Source organism: Mercenaria mercenaria, chromosome 9 (genome assembly GCF_021730395.1).
Source record: "Mercenaria mercenaria strain notata chromosome 9, MADL_Memer_1, whole genome shotgun sequence".
Lineage (NCBI taxonomy): Eukaryota > Metazoa > Mollusca > Bivalvia > Venerida > Veneridae > Mercenaria > Mercenaria mercenaria.
Genome location: NC_069369.1, coordinates 28,963,716 through 28,983,020, shown reverse-complemented (window position 1 = coordinate 28,983,020; position 19,305 = coordinate 28,963,716). Strand labels below are relative to the sequence as shown.

The window sequence follows — 19,305 nt, the reverse complement described above, 5'->3', positions numbered from 1 at the left end:
TGAAAACCATTTCCGGTCAGTAACTTGAGAACCACTTGACCCAGAATGATGAAACTTCATAGGATGATTGTTCATGCAGAGTAGATGACCCCTAACGATTTTGGGGTCACTCTATTAAAGGTCAAGGCCACAGGGGCCTGAACATGGAAAACCATTTCCAATCAATAACTTGAGAACCTCTCAACCTAGAATGTTGAAACTTCGTAGGATGATTGTTCATACAGAGTAAATGACCCCTATTGTTTTTGGGGTCACTCCCGTTAAAGGTCAAGGTCACAGGGGCCTGAACATTGATAACCAGTTCCGATCAATAACTTGAGAACCACTTGACCCAGAATGTTGAAACTTCATAGGATGATTGAACATGCAGAGTAGATGACCGCTATTGATTTTGGAGTCAGTCAATTAAAGGTCAAGGTCACAGTGGCCTGTTCATGTAAAATCATTTTTTGGAAATAACTTGAGAACCACTTGACCTACAATGTTGAAACTTGATAGGATGATTGGACATTCAGAGTAGATGACCCCTATTTATTTTGAGGTCACTTGATCAAAGGTCAAGGTCACAGGAGCCTGAACAGTGACTTGAGAACCACTAGGCCCAGAGTGTTGAAATTTAGCGACATGCCAAGTTGATGATCCCTATTGCAGCCAACCATCAGTGTCTCTTTGACTTTCGCTCCTGACCCCTATTGACTTCTTGCCTATAGGACTTTGCATTTGTGGAGACATGCGATTTTTTACAAAAGCATTTTCTAGTTACTATAGTGGATATCCTACCTCTGTGACCTATTTGCCCTCAAGCAATTTACATTATTGTTTGACAAAAAAAAACTTTTAAATTGTTGGTCAAAAAATACATGTACAAAGATTCATTTAAAACTTATTAAAAACCGCAATGACATCACATTGCTTTATTTTAAAATCGCATTTCTATTTACGTTCACGAGGTCACGTAACCTATTCTGCCGCACTAACAGAAATCTGTTTGCCAAAAATCATTTTACTCCATGTATTGTAATTGCTGCCGCTTTTTCATTATTTAAGATTTTTTATTCTGTTTTTTGTTCTTTCTGGTCAAAAGTCTGAATTTAATGCCCAGAGTATTCATCATTTATTTACTTTTAGAAAGAAATAAGCAACTAAGATCGCGCTGTTTGAATTTTTACAAATGATTATATGAAAATTCGACCATTTTTATAGAATTTTGTCTACATTTCTGTCGATATCTTACTGAAATCATCATAGAATTCAAATAGTATTAATTTATTTCTCAAAAGGTGTTGAAAACTTGAAGCGAAGATGTTAAAAAATGAATGCACTACGCACGTTTTTTGTGTACGTGTCGATGTAAATTAGATATTTAATATGATAGGTCGCACGTGCTTGTGGAATGGAAAATTACCGGCATGACGTTTTGATATCTTTACAATTCGCGGGTAAATTCCAGTCAATCCAGGTAGCGACTGAACCATCTCAAAGTTTGTTGACGTTTTGGAGTTGTAATTTCTGAATTTTGGTAAAGTAAGGACGTAAAAAACCACTCGCCCGATCGGTTGAGTATATACAGCGAGGTCCACTCGTCCTTTTCAGACTTTAACTCGCCAATGCAAGCGGACGAGTGGAATTTTACACCCCTGTGAGATAAATTCAAATGCATAGCTGTCAAGGTCTTAAAGTGTGTAGTAGTGAGTTGTGGTTTCAAGAGGCGGTTGCTCCTTGGGACGAAAGTCCACAGAAGCTTTAACGCTGGAGATTGATTTTGGACTACAAAGATACTTATTTCAGGGTGCAAAAGTTTAGAGAACAAACAAAGACAACCATTCCTTTAATAGATCATATATCCTTCAATACGTTTGAAAACTTCAAATTGATCATTTCACATACAGCTCTTATTTTTTTCTGATTTGTTGAAATTGTGTGAGAAAATTTAATATGTGGGTGAGAGCGTGATTCAGACAGGTCTGTTCAAAATGTGTGACTCTCACGCCCAATGCGCGAGACTTGACAGGTACATGTGTTCTGCCGAGGCCGTGATATCACAAGAATGTCGCATAAAAATTACAAATGTCGCGCTAAAATTGGTAAAAAAGCGACAGTTGTCGCGTTACGAAAATTTTGGGGCCCAATTCGCGGATGGGACGACCGGAACTGAGTACGAATCATTCATTTCTCTTCCGCACCCAGATAGAAGAGTTTCCTGCAAAAACGTCATTTTGATCAACAACAAACAATTTTAAGCTGCATTTCTGTATCTGCAGACAAGAAAAACATTCAGATTAATGATTGACTGCCTAGTTCTTCATGTGACCTCTTAAAAAGCCCCTTAGACCACACAAACCGCGATATTGTCAACCGTTCTCCACCCACTGTCTCGGCATGTGAAATTGAAAGTGAGTCCGTTGCCAACAGTGTTGGCTGCGCAAAATCTGTTGATCATTGTGCACTAATTGTCTTAAAAACTGAAAATGCGTCACGTCAAAGGGTGCAGAAAATTCGTATTAAAAGAAAAGTGACTCCAAATTCCACAAGAGTTGATTAGATGGTGTAAATGGTTAGACTTTAAAAATACTTCAATTGTAGTAATGTTACTGATTTATATTTATGACATAATATGGTCAAAATTTGTTGTCCCAAAGATTTTTAAAATGTCCCCACATTTTTCATACCTCAGGGAATTTGTCCCCACCATTTTTTATCCTCGGCAGAACACTGCCTTTATGCAAATGAAACTTACATGTATCAAAAGGGGATTCAATTCCTCATTGATTTATGTAAATTATCAAATATTTTACAAAATTACGATGTTTTTGGTGATTCAGATGTATGTACTGTACACAATAAACGTTTACCACGTCTACAATTTAGTTCAAGGCAACATGCACAAGCGATAAAACCAATAACTTTACATGACGATGTACTGTGATTTATCCTCCATTATTTTGGTCCTTCGAAGTTTTGACGGTAAGATTGCCCATCACAAATAAAACAATCTGACCGTTGAATTATTTTGACTACTAGATAGACAAAATACATTCTGATACCAGAAGATACCACGTCTTACTCATTTGGCTTATTGGGATGACTTATTTTATGATCTGATATTTTTAGCTCACCTGTCACAAAGTGACAAGGTGAGCTTTTGTGATCGCACGGAGTCCGTCGACCGTCCGTAAACTTTTGCTTGTGACCACTCTAGAGGTCACATTTTTCATGGGATCTTTCTGAAAGTTGGTCAGAATGTTCATCTTGATGATATCTAGGTCAAGTTCGAAACTGGGTCACATGCCGTCAAAAACTAGGTCAGTAGGTCTAAAAATAGAAAAACCTTGTGACCTCTCTAGAGGCCATATATTTCACAAGATCTTCATGAAAATTGGTCAGAATATTCATCTTGATGATATCTAGGTCAAGTTCAAAACTTGGTCACCTGCCTTCAAAAACTAGGTCAGTAGGTCTAATAATAGAAAAACCTTGTGACCTCTCTAGAGGCCATATATTTCAAAAGATCTTCATGAAAATTGGTCAGAACATTCACCTTGATGATATCTAGGTCAAGTTCGAAACTGGGTCACGTGCCTTTAAAAACTAGGTCTGTAGGTCAAATAATAGAAAAACTTTGTGACCTCTCTAAAGGCCATATTTTTCATGGGATCTGTTTGAAAATTGGTCTGAATGTTCATCTTGATGATATCTAGGCCTAATTCGAAACTGGGTCGCGTGCGGTCAAAAACAAGGTCAGTAGGTCTAAACATAGAAAAACCTTGTGACCTCTCTAGAGGCCATATATTTCATGAGATCTTCATGAAAATTGGTAAGAATGTTCATCTTGATGATATCTAGGTCAAGTTCGAAAGTGGGTCACATGATGTCAAAAACTAGGTCAGTAGGTCAAATAATAGAAAAACCTTGTGACCTCTCTAGAGGCCATATTTTTCATGGGATCTGTATGAAAGTTGGTCAGAATGTTCATCTTGATGATATCTAGGTCAAGTTCGAAAGTGGGTCACCTGCCGTCAAAAACTAGGTCAGTAGGTCAAATAATAGAAAAACCTTGTGACCTCTCTAAAGGCCATATTTTTTATGGGATCAGTATGAAAATTGGTCTGAATGTTCATCTTGATGATATCTAGGTCAAGTTCAAAACAGTGTCATGTGCGGTCAAAAACTAGGTCAGTAGGTCTAAAAATAGAAAAACCTTGTGACCTCTCTAGAGGCCATACTTGTGAATGGATCTCCATAAAAATTGGTCAGAATGTTCAACTTGATGATATCTAGGTAAAATTTGAAACTGGGTCACATGCCTTAAAAAACTAGGTCAGTTGGTCAAATAATAAAGAAACCTTGTGACCTCTCTAGAGGCCACACTTTTCATGGGATCTGTATGAAAGTTGGTCTGAATGTTCATCTTGATGATATCTAGATCAAGTTTGAAACTGGGTCAGCTGCGGTCAAAAACTAGGTCAGTAGATCTAAAATTATTAAAATCTTTTGACCTCTCTAGAGGCCATATTTTTCAATGGATCTTCATGAAAATTGATCTGAATGTTCACCTTGATGATATCTAGGTCAGTTTCGAAACTGGGTCACTTGCGGTCAAAAACTAGGCCAGTAGGTATAAAAATAGAAAAACCTTGTGACCTCTCTAGAGGCCATATTTTTCATGAGATCTTCATGAAAATTAGTGAGAATATTCACCTTGATGATATCTAGGTAAATTTCAAAAACAGGGTCACGTACCTTCGAAAACTAGGTCAATAGGTCAAATAATAGAAAAACCTTGTGACCTCTCTAGAGACCATATTTTTCAATGGATCTTCATGAAAATTGGTCAGAATTTTTATCTTGATAATATCTAGGTCAAGTTCAAAACTGGGTCACATGAGCTCAAAAACTAGGTCACTATGTCAAATAATAGAAAAAACGACTTCATACTCAAAACTGGGTCATGTGGGAAGAGGTGAGCGATTCAGGACCATCATGGTCCTCTTGTTTATAGTTGTCATCCCTCTGGCGGGACAGCAACAGTTATCATGCTGTGCATGAACCAAGGTGGAAGGTCAAGGTCAGCAAGGTCAAATCTGCCCGTCATATTTCATGTCCAGAGCATAACTAAATAACCATTCAAGGTATTGACTTCAAACTTGAGATGTAGTAAGGTGGTGATAAGACAATGTGAAGAGTGCATGAATCAGGGTGGTAGGTCAAAGATCAAGGGCACAGAAACTTGTCAGATCAGCTCATGGCATTTCATGTCTGGAGCATAACTTGAAAAAAAACTATTTAGTGTATTGACTTGAAACTTGGAAGACTGCAACAATCTATATTACAGCCCCAACCTCCCCCCACAACCTCACCAAAAAAAAAAGAAAAGAAAAGAAATTCATTTACTTTTCTTTCCCTTGAGTATACTGTCACCACCACTGCACACACACCCTGCTTACCCCGCAAGTCTGACACCTCCCACCAAAACAAAAAATTTTAAATTTTGCTTTTTCCTTCAATTTCGCTTCTGTCTTCCTCTGATTAACCCTTCCGGCTTATATTGCCCAGCTTATTTGAATACTTTCATATTAGAAATGGAAGTGGTGGTAATTACAGGATTTTATAAGTAAAATAATAAATCATACATTTGTAATAGTGATCTAATTCTATATCAGGGGTCTCTTTGTTCCCTAAAATTTAAATAAATATCTAACAATTATATGAACAGTGAAAAATGCCATAAAATGTTGGTTAACTGTGATTGACCACCTTTAATTTTATCCAGTATTAACAGTAGTGATCTTTGTGCCCCCCCATGAGTGGTGGGGGCATAATATAGATTTGGTCTTGTCCGTGCATCCGTCCGAAGTTCGTGACGCGGTTAGCTCAAAAAGCATTTAATGTAAATTGATGAAACCTCGTATGAGTCGTTATCGTGATATGAACTTACGCACCTTCTATTTTTCGTCTGGCTCCGCCCCCAATTTCCAGAGTTATGGCCCTTGAAATAGTCAGAAATGCACATTTTCACCTTGTGACATGCCTAGCTCAAAAAGTATTTGATATAGATTCATGAAACCTTGCATGAATCTTAATCATCAGATATGAACTTGCACACCTCCTATTTTTCATCTAGGTCCGCCCCCTATTTCCAGAGTTCCACCTTGTGATGCACCTAGCTCAAAAAGTATATTATATAAATGGATGAAAACTTGCATGAGTCTTTAACATGGTATAAACTTGTGCACCTTTTATTTTTTGGCTGGCTCCACCCCCTATTTTTAGCCCACCATCATGATGATGGTGGGCTATTAAAATCACTCTGCGTCCGTGGTCCGTCCGTCCGTCATTCCGTCCGTCCGTCCGTCCGTCCGTCCGTCCGTTAACAATTTCTCGTTATCGCATCTCCTCAGAAACTACTGGGGGGATTTTGACCAAACTTTGTCAGAATGATGTATTGGTACCCTAGTTGTGTCCCCCTGAAAATCAGACTGGTTCAACAATTTATGAGTGAGTTATGGCCCTTTGTTTATTTCTATAATTTATATAGATTTATATAGGGAAAAACTTTGAAAACCTTCTTGTCCAAAACCACAGAGCCTAGGGCTTTGATATTTGGTATGAAGCATCATCTAGTGGTCCTCTACCAAGATGATTCAAATTATTTCTCTGGGGTCAAATATGGCCCCGCCCTGGGGGTCACATGGTTTATATAGACTTATATAGGGAAAAACTTTGAATAACCTCTTGTCCAAAACCACAGGGCCTAGGGCTTTGATATTTTGTATGTGACATCATCTAGTGGTCTTCAACTAAGATTGTTCAAATTATACCCCTAGGGTCAAATATGGCCCCGCCCTGGGGGTCATATGGTTTACATAGACTTATATAGGGAAAAACTTTGAAAATCTTCTTGTCCAAATCACAAAGCCTAGGGCTTTGATACTCGTAATGTAGCATCATCTAGTGGTTCTCTACCAAGTTTGTTCAAATTATCCTCCTAGGGTTCAATATGGCCCCGCCCCGGGGGTCACATGGTTCATATAGACTTATATAGGGAAAAGCTTTTAAAATGTTCTTGTCAGTAACTACAACATTCAAACTTGGACCACATGTATATTTTTGAGTGGCAAGATGAACCTTGACATGAGTTGACCTTGATTTTGACCTAGTGACCTACTTTCACATTTCTGTAGCTACAGCCTTCAAATTTGGACCACATGCATAATTTTGTGCACTGGAAAAAACTTTGACCTTTATTTTGACCTAGTGACCTACTTTCACATTTTTGAAGGTACAGGCATCAAATTTGGACCATATGTATAGTTTCCTGTTTCAAAATGAAATTTGACATTGATTTTGACCTAGTGACCTACTTTCACATTTCTCAAGCTACAGCCTTCAAATTTGGACTACATGCATAGTTTTGTGTACCGAAAAAAACTTTGACCTTGACATTGACCTAGTGACCTACTTTCACATTTTTGAAGGTACAGGCTTCAAATTTGGACCACATGCATAGTTTTGTATTCTGAAATAAAATTTGACCTTGATTTTGACCTAGTGACCTACTTTTACATTTCTCAAGCTACAGCCTTCAGATTTGGACCACTTGCATAGTTTTGTGTACTGAAATGACCTTTGACCTTTACATTGACCTAGTGACCTACTTTCACATTTTTAAGGTACAGGCTTCAAATTTGGACCACATGCATAGTTTTGTATTCCGAAATAAAATTTGACCTTGATTTTGACCTAGTGACCTACTTTTAAATTTCTCAAGCTACAGCCTTCAGATTTGGACCACATGCATAGTTTTGTGTACCGAAACAAACTTTGACCTTTACATTGACCTAGTGACCTACTTTCACATTTTTGAAGGTACAGGCTTCAAATTTGGACCACATGCATAGTTTTGTATTCCGAAGTAAAATTTGACCTTGATTTTGACCTAGTGACCTACTTTTACATTTCTCAAGCTACAGCCTTCAAATTTGGACCACTTGCATAGATTTGTGTTGTGTACGGAAATGAAATTTGACCTTGAGCTAGTCAGTAAGTCTTGAAATTTGGAACACTCAAAAATGGCACATTGGTGGGCGCCAAGATCACTCTGTGATCTCTTGTTAAAGTTATGGCCCCTGAAATAGTCAAAAATGCACATTTTCACCTAATCATGTGCCTAGCTCAAAAAGTATAGATGTAAATTCATGAAACCTTGCTTGAGTCTATATCATGATGTGATCTTGCACACTTGGCATTTTTCTTGAGAATCTTATCGCTTATTACAGAGTTATGGCCCATGAAATAGCCAAAATAGTGGATTTTTTGTTTGTGATGCTCATAGCTCAAAAAGTATATGCCCTATAATAATGAATCCTTTTCATAAAATGTTTGTTGAGGCTATGCCCCATTAAGACTGTAGACATTTGAATTATTGCCCCTTATTTGTGACAAATGTACCAGTGAGGGCCACACCCTGTGTCCTACAGACACATCCTAGTTTTGTTTGTGATGCTCATAGCTCAAGAAGTATAACCTAGAGTAATGAATCCTTTATATAAAATGTTTGTTGAGGCTATGCCCCCTTAAAACTGCAAACATTTGAATTATTGCCCCTTATTTGTGACGAATGTACCAGTGGGGGCGGGGGCACACCCTGTGTCCTACAGACACATTCTAGTTTTCTGTTTTAACAGCTAAAATTACTGTTTGTATTATTCACAATGTTAATGACCTAATGTTAACTGTAAAACAGTAATTATTGTTCTTGCTTATTTCAGAATGGCATCTTTGAGTTCATTTAATGCCTCGGAAGTGTCTTCTATAGGTGGTGCTCTTCAGGCTGACGCTGGCAAATATGAAAACAAAGTAAGTTTTATAAGTCTGCTACTCAGATTTAGAAAATATGGGGTGCAGTATTTTTCGCTAGTCTTGATTTAAAAGAAATTATAAGCAAGTTTTGATCTATGTTAAGCACCTTGCATGGATTTAAGGATTTTCTAATTGTCTGATTATTATGATGGTCTGCAACACTACTAAAATATAGCTTCTACACTACAGTATACTGTAAATGGGTATACTGGTAACTTTTGGTAGTTTGGTGTGGCATTATAATATTTTTGTAGAAGAGGTAAAGAAACATATTAAAAAGCAGAAAATGCTGTAAAATAATTGTTGCTTTGCAAAGGAATTAGTTTTTAGCTTGACTGTTGAATAAGTAGAGCTATTGAACTGGGTGGTAGTGTCTGCTCTGGTCAAATTGGGGAAACAAGATCTTGTCCTATATTCTGGAATTACAGAAGAACCTTAATATTTGCAGTCTTTGTGTATCAGTCTCTTTAAAAGAATATGAGCCCGCCCGCTTAGCTCAGTAAGTAAGAGCGTTGGTCTACGGATCGCGGGGTTGCGAGTTTGATCCTCGGGCGGGGCGTATGTTCTCTGTGACTATTTGATAAACGACATTGTGTCTGAAATCATTAGTCCTCCACCTCTGATAATTCATGTGGGGAAGTTGGCAGTTACTTGCGGAGAACAGGTTTGTACTGGTACAGAATCCAGGAACACTGGTTAGGTTAACAATCCGCCGTTATATGACTGAAATACTGTTGAAATACGGCGTTAAACCCAAAACAAACAAACTGTTTAAGAATATAAATTGAAAAACAATGCTCTGTATTTCCAGCAAGATGTAGAGTTCCAGTGGGCTGTCAAAGCATACCATCACGCCGAAACATATTTTAATGTAAGTAATTAGGAAATATTTGCGTTAATATTTTTGCTCTTACAAATTTGATGGAAGATATTAACTAAAAAGACATAAATTTTATAAGGTTATATTTTCACCTTGAAGCACTGCTGGAAACATGCTACATAGTGGTAGTACGTTATGTATATATTAACTGCATTTGTTAATGAATTCAGCCTGGTCAAGATAAAACTGCATTCACTTGATACAATCTACAGGAGATGTATCTTTGACCTGCAGGGAAACTCTTGAAGTCAGTGTTGGCTTACTGACTAATGGCGGAAACTTCGTTTCATGGAAGAAATGTTTTTGAACTTTTCTTGCTGAGAATTGTGGCCGCATCATTTTCTCGTCTTAAATCATCTGGTGTAGTCACATAATAGACCTCAGATCATTTGCCTTTTACTGCTATGGGTTTAAAACCATTGTTTGAAATTGAAGTTTTTTCATATAAGGAATGTATCAAGATAATTAGGCAAATATTTGTGGTTCTACCACTAAACCTGCTTGCATCTGAGGAAGGATCTGGAGGGGCACATGGAGTGCTCTCAAAAATCATCGTAAAACGAAACTTATAATTTCAGTGTTATTGAATTAAAACCAAACAAACAAACAAAAATCAAAAAATCACATTTAGTCACTGTTGTTAATTCTAGGTTTAGATTTCCATTTTATAAAATTATATTAATAAATTATTTTGTTTTAGTTGATAAGTTCAGTAGACCCTCGGTATCTTAAGTTGACCCAGTTAGATGACGAAATCTACACATTATTCAGACAGGAGTTCCCAGACTTCAATGTGGAAATTTTGGATGAAGACAAGATGAAATCACCAGCAGCAAAGGAGGTAAGTCACAGAAATTGCAAGCACAAAATGTTTTCAATAGGACACACTACCATTATATTGGTTGTCAAGGAGATATTTGTCATCCAGTGAATTTTTGTATCCATTACTTTGCTTTGTTAGACAAGAGAAGAAGTGGTGTCATTTACCAGCCACTTACCATGTAGTTATGCATATTTTAAGCAGAGGGTTTCGTACTTGGCTCAATTTTTAACTGCCCGGTGTGGAAGATGTATTTTAACCTTAACCTTGCTAAATTTCTAAAATGGACTTGTGTCTCCCACCACACAGTGGTGTGGGAGACATATTGATTTAATCCAGTCTGTGTGTGTGTATGTCTGTGTGTCTGTCACAAAGCTTATCTGCACTCTAAGTCGAACATTTCTCATCCGATTTTCACCAAACTTGAACAAAATGTGTTTGCTAATAAATGCTCAGGCAAGTTCGATAACTAGCCAGATCGGTCCAGGCACTTCGGAATTATGGCCCTTGAATTACCAAAAAGCACTCTGATTTCTTACGCACTTTTGACCTCAAACCGGTGCCTATACTACTTTTAAAAGTAGCATAGGGGTCCTTTTAGTGTCAAAAACACGCATGCACATGTGCTTTAAGTAAACAATATATAAAGACTGACTTACTATATAGATGATTAGGCAGTTGTGGGAGATATGTGCTTTTCTCAAAAGCATCTCTAGTTTATCATTCAGTTTGGGCAGTACAATTTATTGTTCGAAGGGGTGTTCAGTGAAAATTTCCTGACTGAATAGCGAACAGTGCAGACCAGGATCTGCCTGCATATCTGTGCAGACTGATTTTCAGGTCTGCACTGATTGCAAAGGCAGAATCACTTGCCACCAGCATTCTTAAGGTTAATAACAGACTGCTTTATTATATGCCTGATGGGACGTATTATGTTGTACCCCGGTGTCCGTCTGTCCATCCGTCTGTCCATTAGCAATTTCATGTCGGCTCTGTAACTCATGAACACCCTTCAAGGATTTAAAAGAAACAACCAAATGTTCACCACATTGAGACGACGTGCAGAGCACATGTTTTGGATGGCTTGCTTCAAGGTCACACTTGGGGGGTCAAAGATGATGTGAGTGTGTTTCGTGTCCGCTCTGTAACTCTTGACCCCTTGAAGGATTTCAAAGAAACAACTAAATGTTCACCACATTGGGACGACGTGCAGAGCACTTGTTTTGGATGGCTTGCTTCAAGGTCACACTTAGGGGTCAAAGGTCATGTGATTGTGTTTTGTGTCCGCTCTGTAACTTTTGACCCCTTGAAGGATTTCAAAGAAATTTGACACAAATGTTTACCACATCAAGACAACATGCAGAGCGTATGTTCTGGATGGCTTGCTTCAAGGTCAAGGTCACACTTAGGGGTCAATGGTCATATGAATGTGTTTTGTGTCCACTCTATAACTCTTGAACTGCTTGAAGGATTGCAAAGAAACTTGGCACAAATGTTCACCACATTGAGACAATGGCAGAGCATGTGTTCTGGATGTCTCACTTCAAGGTCAAGGTCACAGTTAGGGGTCAAAGGTCATCGCTCTGTAACTCTTGAACCCCTTGAAGGATTTCGAAGAAATTTGACACAAATGTTCAGCACATTGAGACGATATGCAGAGTGTATGTGTTGGATGGCTAGAAACAAGGTTAAGGTCACACTTAGGGGTCAAATGTCATACCTTTGGGCATATATTGCTCCGCATTGCAGTGCTCTTGTGTTAATATTGAGTGCTTTATTATTCATATGATCATATTTAACTACATGTTGACTGGAACCATGAGCACAGAACTCTGACACACCTATATCTGTTTGAAACATTTTTTCTGATTAATGTTCAGATTTTATACTACCACAATAAGCAGTTTGTATGAATTTAGTGAAACAATTTTTGTTTTGTTTTGCTCAAATGTAAAATAATTTTTTGCATAAGTTGTGGTGTTTATGGTAACTCCTCAAGGATGCACCATAGTATCCAAAATATTATCAGAAAGATTCACTTGTTTAATTGCTGATATGTTTTTATTAGCTGACCTGAGCACAAAGTGCTCATGGTGAGGTATTGTGATCATGCTGTTTCCGTCATCCGTCTGTCCGTCAAGTTGCCCATCATCAACAATTGTGTTTAAACGACATCTCCTCTAAAACCACTGAATGGATTTTGATGAAACTTGGCCTGGATGTTCCTTGAGTGGTCCTCTTCCAAAGTTGTTCAAACAATCCCGCTTGGTTACACAAAGGGCCGCCATAGCTAGAAATAGAAAAATCTTCAAACGACATCTCCTCCTAAACCAATGGTCCGATTTTGAAATAATTGTACACAAATGGTCCTTCTGTCACCCTCTACCAAGATTGTTCAAATTATACTGATTTGTCAAAAACATGTCCGCCAGGGACATGGTCACTTTTCCCTATAATTACGTGTATAGTGGAAATTAAAAAAAACTTCTTGTTTAAAACTGCTGGCCCAATTTTAAAATAATTTCACACAAATGGTCCTTGTGTGACCCTGTACCAAGCTTGTCCAAATTATTTTGATTCATCAAAAAATATGGCTGCCAGAGGGCAGTGGCCACTTCACTATATGTATATAGTGAAGGCTGCCAGGGGCATGGTCACTTTTCCCTATATGTATATAAGTGGAAATTTAAAAAATCTTTTTATGTGAAACTGCTGGGCCGATTTTAAAATTATTTTGCACAAATGGTCCTTGTGTGACCCTCTACCAATATTGTTCAGATTATTCCAATTCGTTATAAAACATGGCCACTAGAGGGCGTGGTCACTTTTCATCAATAATTTCTTTAAACAACATCTCCTCCAAAACCATTGAATGGATTTTGATGAAACTTTACACAAACAATATCTGGGTACCCCTCTTATAAAGGTGTTCAAATAGTTCCGGTTCATTGAATATATGGGTCTTTTTGGTTATAAATAGGTTTTCAGCTACCACACTTTAAAAATCTTTTTCTCTTGAGCTTTGATATTTGGCATGTGATATAAGGGTTTAACTCTCAACCATAATTGACCAAATTATTGCCCTAAGGTCAAAAATGGCCACGCTCCTGTATGTGACATGTATTTACTATAGGCTTTTATATAAGAAACTTCAGGTTTAACGTCTTTTTCAACAATTTTTGAGTCATATATACGACGGTGTCTACTTGTAGCGGTGAACAATGCCCAACTTTATAGTGCTGCCTCACTGGAATATCACGCCGTAGACACGTGGCATGATACCCCACCTAGTCACATTATACTGACACCGGGCTGACCAGTCCTAGCAATATCCCCTTAATGCTGAGCGCCAAGCGAGGAAGCTGCTAGTATCATTTTTTAGCTCACCTGAGCCAAAGGCTCATGGTGAGCTTTTGTGACCGCTCCATGTCCGTCGTGTGATGTGTGTCGTGCGTAGTACGTCCGTCAACATTTTCTAAAAAAATCTTCTTGAAAACCACTGGGCAGAATTACACCAAACTTCACAGGAATGATCCTTAGGTGGCACCCTTTCAAATTTGTTCAAAGAATTGAATTCCATGCAGAACTCTGGTTGCCATGGCAACCGAAAGGAAAAACTTTAAAAATCTTCTTGTCTAAAACCACAGGGCCTAGGGCTTTGATATCTGGTGTGTAGCATCATCTAGTGGTCGTCTACCAACATTGTTCAAATTATTCCCCTAGAGTCAAATTTGGCCCCGCTCTGGGGGTCTCATGGTTTATACAGACTTATATAGGGAAAACTTTGAAAATCTTTTTGTACAAAACCACATGGCCTAGGGCTGTAATATTTGGTATATAGCATCATCTAGTGGTCCTCTACCAAGATTATTCAAATTATCCCCCTAGGGTCAAATATGGCCCTGCCCCGGTGGGTCCCATGGTTTATAAAGACTTGTATAGGGAAAACTTTGAAAATCTGCCTGTACAAAACGACATGGCCTAGGGCTTTGATATTTGGTATGTAGCATCATCTAGTGATCTTCTACCAAGATTTTTCAAATTATCCCCCTAGGGTCAAATATGGCCCCACCCCGGGGGGTCCCAAGTTTTACATAGATTTATATAGGGAAAAAAGTTTAAAAATCTTCTTGTCTGAAACCACAACACTTGATCCTTTGATATTTGGTTTGTAGCATTGTCTTATGTTCCTCAACCAAAATTGTTCAAATTGCACCCCTTGGGTGAAAAGAGGCCCTGCCCTGGTCCCGGGGCCCAAGTAAACAGAAAAAGTTTTAAAAATCTTGTCTGAAACCATATGACCTAGACTTTTGATATTTGTTATGATGCATTGTCTAGTAGTCCTCTACCAAAATTGTTCAAATTATGCCCCTTGGGTTAAAAGAGGCCCCGCCCTTGGGTCACTTAGTTATTATGTGAGTTATATAGGAAAAATACTTAAAAAATCATCTGATCCTATTTCCAAGACTGTTTAATTATAATTATCTGATGACCCCAAGTAATATGATGTCACTTGACTGTGACCTTGACCTACTGACCTACTTTCTTGTTTTTTGTACCCCCCGACAACAAAGTTGTAAGGGGGGGTATACTGGTTTCAGGTTGTCTCTCTGTCCGTCTGTCCGTAGACGCAATCTTGTGCGCATCATCTCTCCTTATCCCCTTGACAGAATTTAATGAAACTTCACACAAGTGATCAGTATCAACAGTAGTTGTGCATGGGGCATGTTAGGTTCTTTTAGAAAAAAAATTTGCAGAGTTATGGGACTTTGTTTTTTTGTTACTATACTATATACATAGACACAATCTTGTGCGCACCATCTCTCCTCATCCCCTTGGCACAATTTAATGAAACTTCACACAAGTGATCAGTACCAACAGTAGTTGTGCATGGGGCATGTTAGGTTCTTTTAGAAAAAAAATTTGCAGAGTTATGGGACTTTGTTTTTTTGTTTCTATACTATATACATAGACACAATCTTGTGTGCACCATCTCTCCTCATCCTCTTGACACAATTTAATGAAACTTCACACAAGTGATCAGTACCAACAGTAGTTGTGCATGGGGCATGTTAGGTTCTTTTAGAAAAAAAATTTGCAGAGTTATGGGACTTTGTTTTTTTGTTACTATACTATATACATAGACACAATCTTGTCTAACAGTTTTCATCCGATCTTCACTAAACTTGATGACAATGTTTTTGGGCATAATATCTCGTCAAGGTTGATAACCAGCCAAATCGCTCCAACTACTGTTGGGTTATGGCCCTTAAATTACTCGAAATCTGCTAATTTTGCCTTGTCCGCCCTCTCGGCCAAGTTCGATAACCAGCCAAATCGCCCCAGGCACTCTTGGATTATGGCTCTTGAATTACTGAAAACACTGTGAATTCAGCCTTGTCTGTTCTCTAAGTTGGACAGTTTTTATCCGATCTTCACCAAACTTGCTGACAATTTTTGTGGGCATAATATCTCAGCCTTGTTCAATAACCAGCCAAATCGCCAGAGGCAGTCTTGGTTTATAGCCCTTGAATAAGTTTGATGACGAGCGTATTTTGTGACAGTCTGCCACTCTTGTTTAAAGAATCATCTTGTTTCACTTGTTTCATCATAATTTTATTATTCCATCTGCATTGCCAGTGAATATTCTCATTACTGCCGGTATATTTATAGAAAACATTTGTTCTTCAGAAATGGCGAGGATTTTGCAATAAATTTCAAAATCGTGTAGAAGACTTTAATATGGGCACACTTATCAGGAAAAACAGTCATGAAGAGTTCTCTGAAAGTAATTCAACTTTAGGTAAGATTAATTCTCTAGTTAAGCCTACTGTCGACCAAGTAAATATATAAATGGGGAAAGAATACTGTTTCAAGAGTTCCATAATGTTATGCCATCAGTTGGTCCTAGTTAATATTTAGTGGTTAAAGAGCAAAAAGTAATAAACACTTACTGAATGGCTTGTCATTTAGTTATTTGTTGTCGAAACTATTTGCACTGAGAGCCAGTAGTTTTGGCTGTTGACAAGCTAGCTATTCAGTAAGTATTTTGTTACATGACATCAGAAATTAGTTATATATTTTTATGCTCCCCCCCCCCCCCCACTTCCCCGCATTCAAAGGAGGGGTAAATTGTTTTTGAGATGTTGGTCGGTATGTAGACCAATCCGTTTCCAGAAAATAACTCAAGAATGCTTTGGCTTAGGATCATGAAAGTTGATAGGAAGGTTGGTCATGAGCAGAAGGTGACCCCTATTGATATTGAGATCAGTAGGTCAAGGTCACAGTGACCCGGAACAGTTAAACAATTTTCGGACGATAACTCAAGAACATTTAGGTCTAGGATCATGAAATTTGATAGGTTGGTTGGTCGTGACAGGCAGATGACCCCTATTGATTTTGAGGTCAGTAGGTCAATGGTCAACTGTTAAACGATTTCCAGATGATAACTCAAGAATGCTTGGGCCTAGGATCATGAAAGTTGATTTGGAGGTTGTTCATGATCAGCAGATGATACCTATTGTATTTGAGGCCAGTAGGCCAAAGGTCATGGTCGCAGTGACTCGGGACAGTTAAACCGTTTCTGAATGATAACTTGAAAATGCTTGAACCTAGGATCATGAAAGTTGATAGGGAGGCTGGTCATGACCAGCAGATGACCCCTAATGGTTTTGAGGTCTGTAGGTCAAAGATCAAGGTCACATTGACCCAGAACAGTAGAACTTTTGTGTACAGTGATGAAATAATTTCTGATCCTTGTGCAATTACTGAATGCATCAAGGGGGGCATTTTGTGTTCTACAAGCTCTTGTTTCTTCAAGTTTTGACTTTAGCCCATTAAGATCTAGTGTTGAACTACAGACTGGTGATTTATTGGAGGAGTCATGTAATGATAGAGATTATCAAGTGCTGTAGCAAACAGACTTTATTCCATAATAAGTACTGTAGATTTTGGAGTCAAACTTCAAAGAAAAAGCTAAGATAATAATAGAGAAAATGCATACCCTTCCAAAAAAAGAAAAATTGAAAAAAGTTTATATTACTCTATGGTAAGTCCTCATTTTATTGAATGTTCAAAGCTGCTTCCAGTTCAGCATCAATCTAAGAAAACTGTAACTAGCACTTACACGAGATATTTCCGAAATAGAGAGTGCTATTTGTCTAACAAATTATGAAAAACTTTCAAATACACTCACATACCCTACCCATTAGCTGCTCTACAGTTATAAATCTGAATTTTGAAATCAGTTTCTGAATGCAGCCTTTCAATTGGTTGATTACGAAAATTAGTTTAAAATCAACCAATCAGAATCTGAAATTTTGAGACTGTTCTCCAAACTGTTACATAATGGACCCAGTGTCGTTTTCAGTCTTAACTTTGAAGGTCAAGCTGCATGTTCTGATTTACTTATCAGGACAATAGTCTTTAAATTTCTGATTTTTTTATCAGTGCAATAATTTCTTAAATACAATGTATATGATTTTCTTTTCAGGGCAATAGTTCTTAATAAACTTCTCATATACTGATGTTTCTTAAGTTTGTTTTTCTGACTTTTTTCAAGGGGCACAGAAGGGGGTTCCTTGATCCTCCATGACTTAATTTCCATTGTTTTATGTTGCAGTGGTACGGATACAGTTCCTTGCGATAGAGATTGCTCGAAACAGGGAGGGCTTCAATGATGGACTCAATAAAAAAACAAAGGAAACTTCATGACAGATGTGGAGGACATTTTTTTAAAGATATAAATATATAGATGATAAATTGAACACAAAACTTTATTGAACGAGTAGAATCAGTCATGTTGATTTTTTTAGTTATAGCAACTAAGATTTCTATTGATCTGTAAACTTTCTGTTATTTCTTTCAATCATTGTTTTGACAAAACTTACCATAATTGATTACATATCAACTGGTAAGAAGATATTACTAGTAGTGTACATTAAAAAAGACCTGTATGATATAACATGCATCTGCTTTGAAGCTTAGGATGCCATATTATGTTTGGTGACCTTTTTTAGAATGATTACTGTAATTATATTACAACAATTCTGAACCAGATAGATGTATTTGTTATGAAATGATTTTGTTCCTAGTTTTTCCAATCATTACTGCAATAATGACTTCCTAGTTGTAAACAGGATGTCATATGAGCCGCACCACAAGAAAACCAACATAGTGCATTTGCGATCAGCATGGATCCAGTCCAGCCTGCGCATCTGCGCAGTCTGGTCAGGATCCTTGCTGTTTGCTTTCAAAGCCTATTGCAATTAGAAAAATTGGTAGCGAACAGCATGGATCCTGACCAGACTTTGCAAATGCACTATGTTGGTTTTCTCGTGTTTTTGCGGCTCATATTTGGAAGATGTTTGTTGGGAGATGAAGTTGCTTTACAGTTTCAGGAAGTTGCAGGAGAATGAGAAAGAAAAGATGCTACATTAATTCATTTTCTCAAGTAAATATTGTAGAACATTCTTAATAGTGTAAGAAATTGATGAAGTATGACCCCTTAACGATGTTATCCCAAACCAGTTACAACCGTAATTCATGCAATATGAAGAGTAGATGGATGTTTTCTACATAAAATACTGAATAAAACTGACAAATTTTGCCCTAATTTGATAGAGAAGGGGGCAGTGCCTAATGGTTTTTACTAATCATTGCTAAAATAAATTTGTCATGTTAACGATACCTTTTATACCTTCATTGTACATGTGCATATGAATTTAATAAAAATAGATAAAAAACA

General features: G+C 37.7%; 1 protein-coding gene across 3 annotated transcripts in view; it reads left to right on the top strand.

Annotated features, from left to right (window-relative positions):
* The window catches only part of LOC123546802 (protein PBDC1-like), a 23,152-nt gene extending 3,847 nt beyond the window's left edge, over positions 1-19,305 (top strand). Inside the window, exons 1-6 of one of the 3 annotated variants that reach the window (XM_053551118.1) lie at positions 2,208-2,393; positions 8,769-8,856; positions 9,671-9,730; positions 10,440-10,580; positions 16,251-16,362; positions 18,181-19,305. In XM_053551118.1, coding sequence (XP_053407093.1) covers positions 8,770-8,856; positions 9,671-9,730; positions 10,440-10,580; positions 16,251-16,362; positions 18,181-18,272 — 492 coding nt within the window. In that variant the 5' untranslated portion in view covers positions 2,208-2,393; position 8,769 and the 3' untranslated portion in view covers positions 18,273-19,305. Of the gene's footprint in view, positions 1-2,207; positions 2,394-2,531; positions 2,555-8,768; positions 8,857-9,670; positions 9,731-10,439; positions 10,581-16,250; positions 16,363-18,180 lie in introns of those variants that run through there. The other 2 variants (XM_053551119.1, XM_053551117.1) reach the window with 2 other exon arrangements.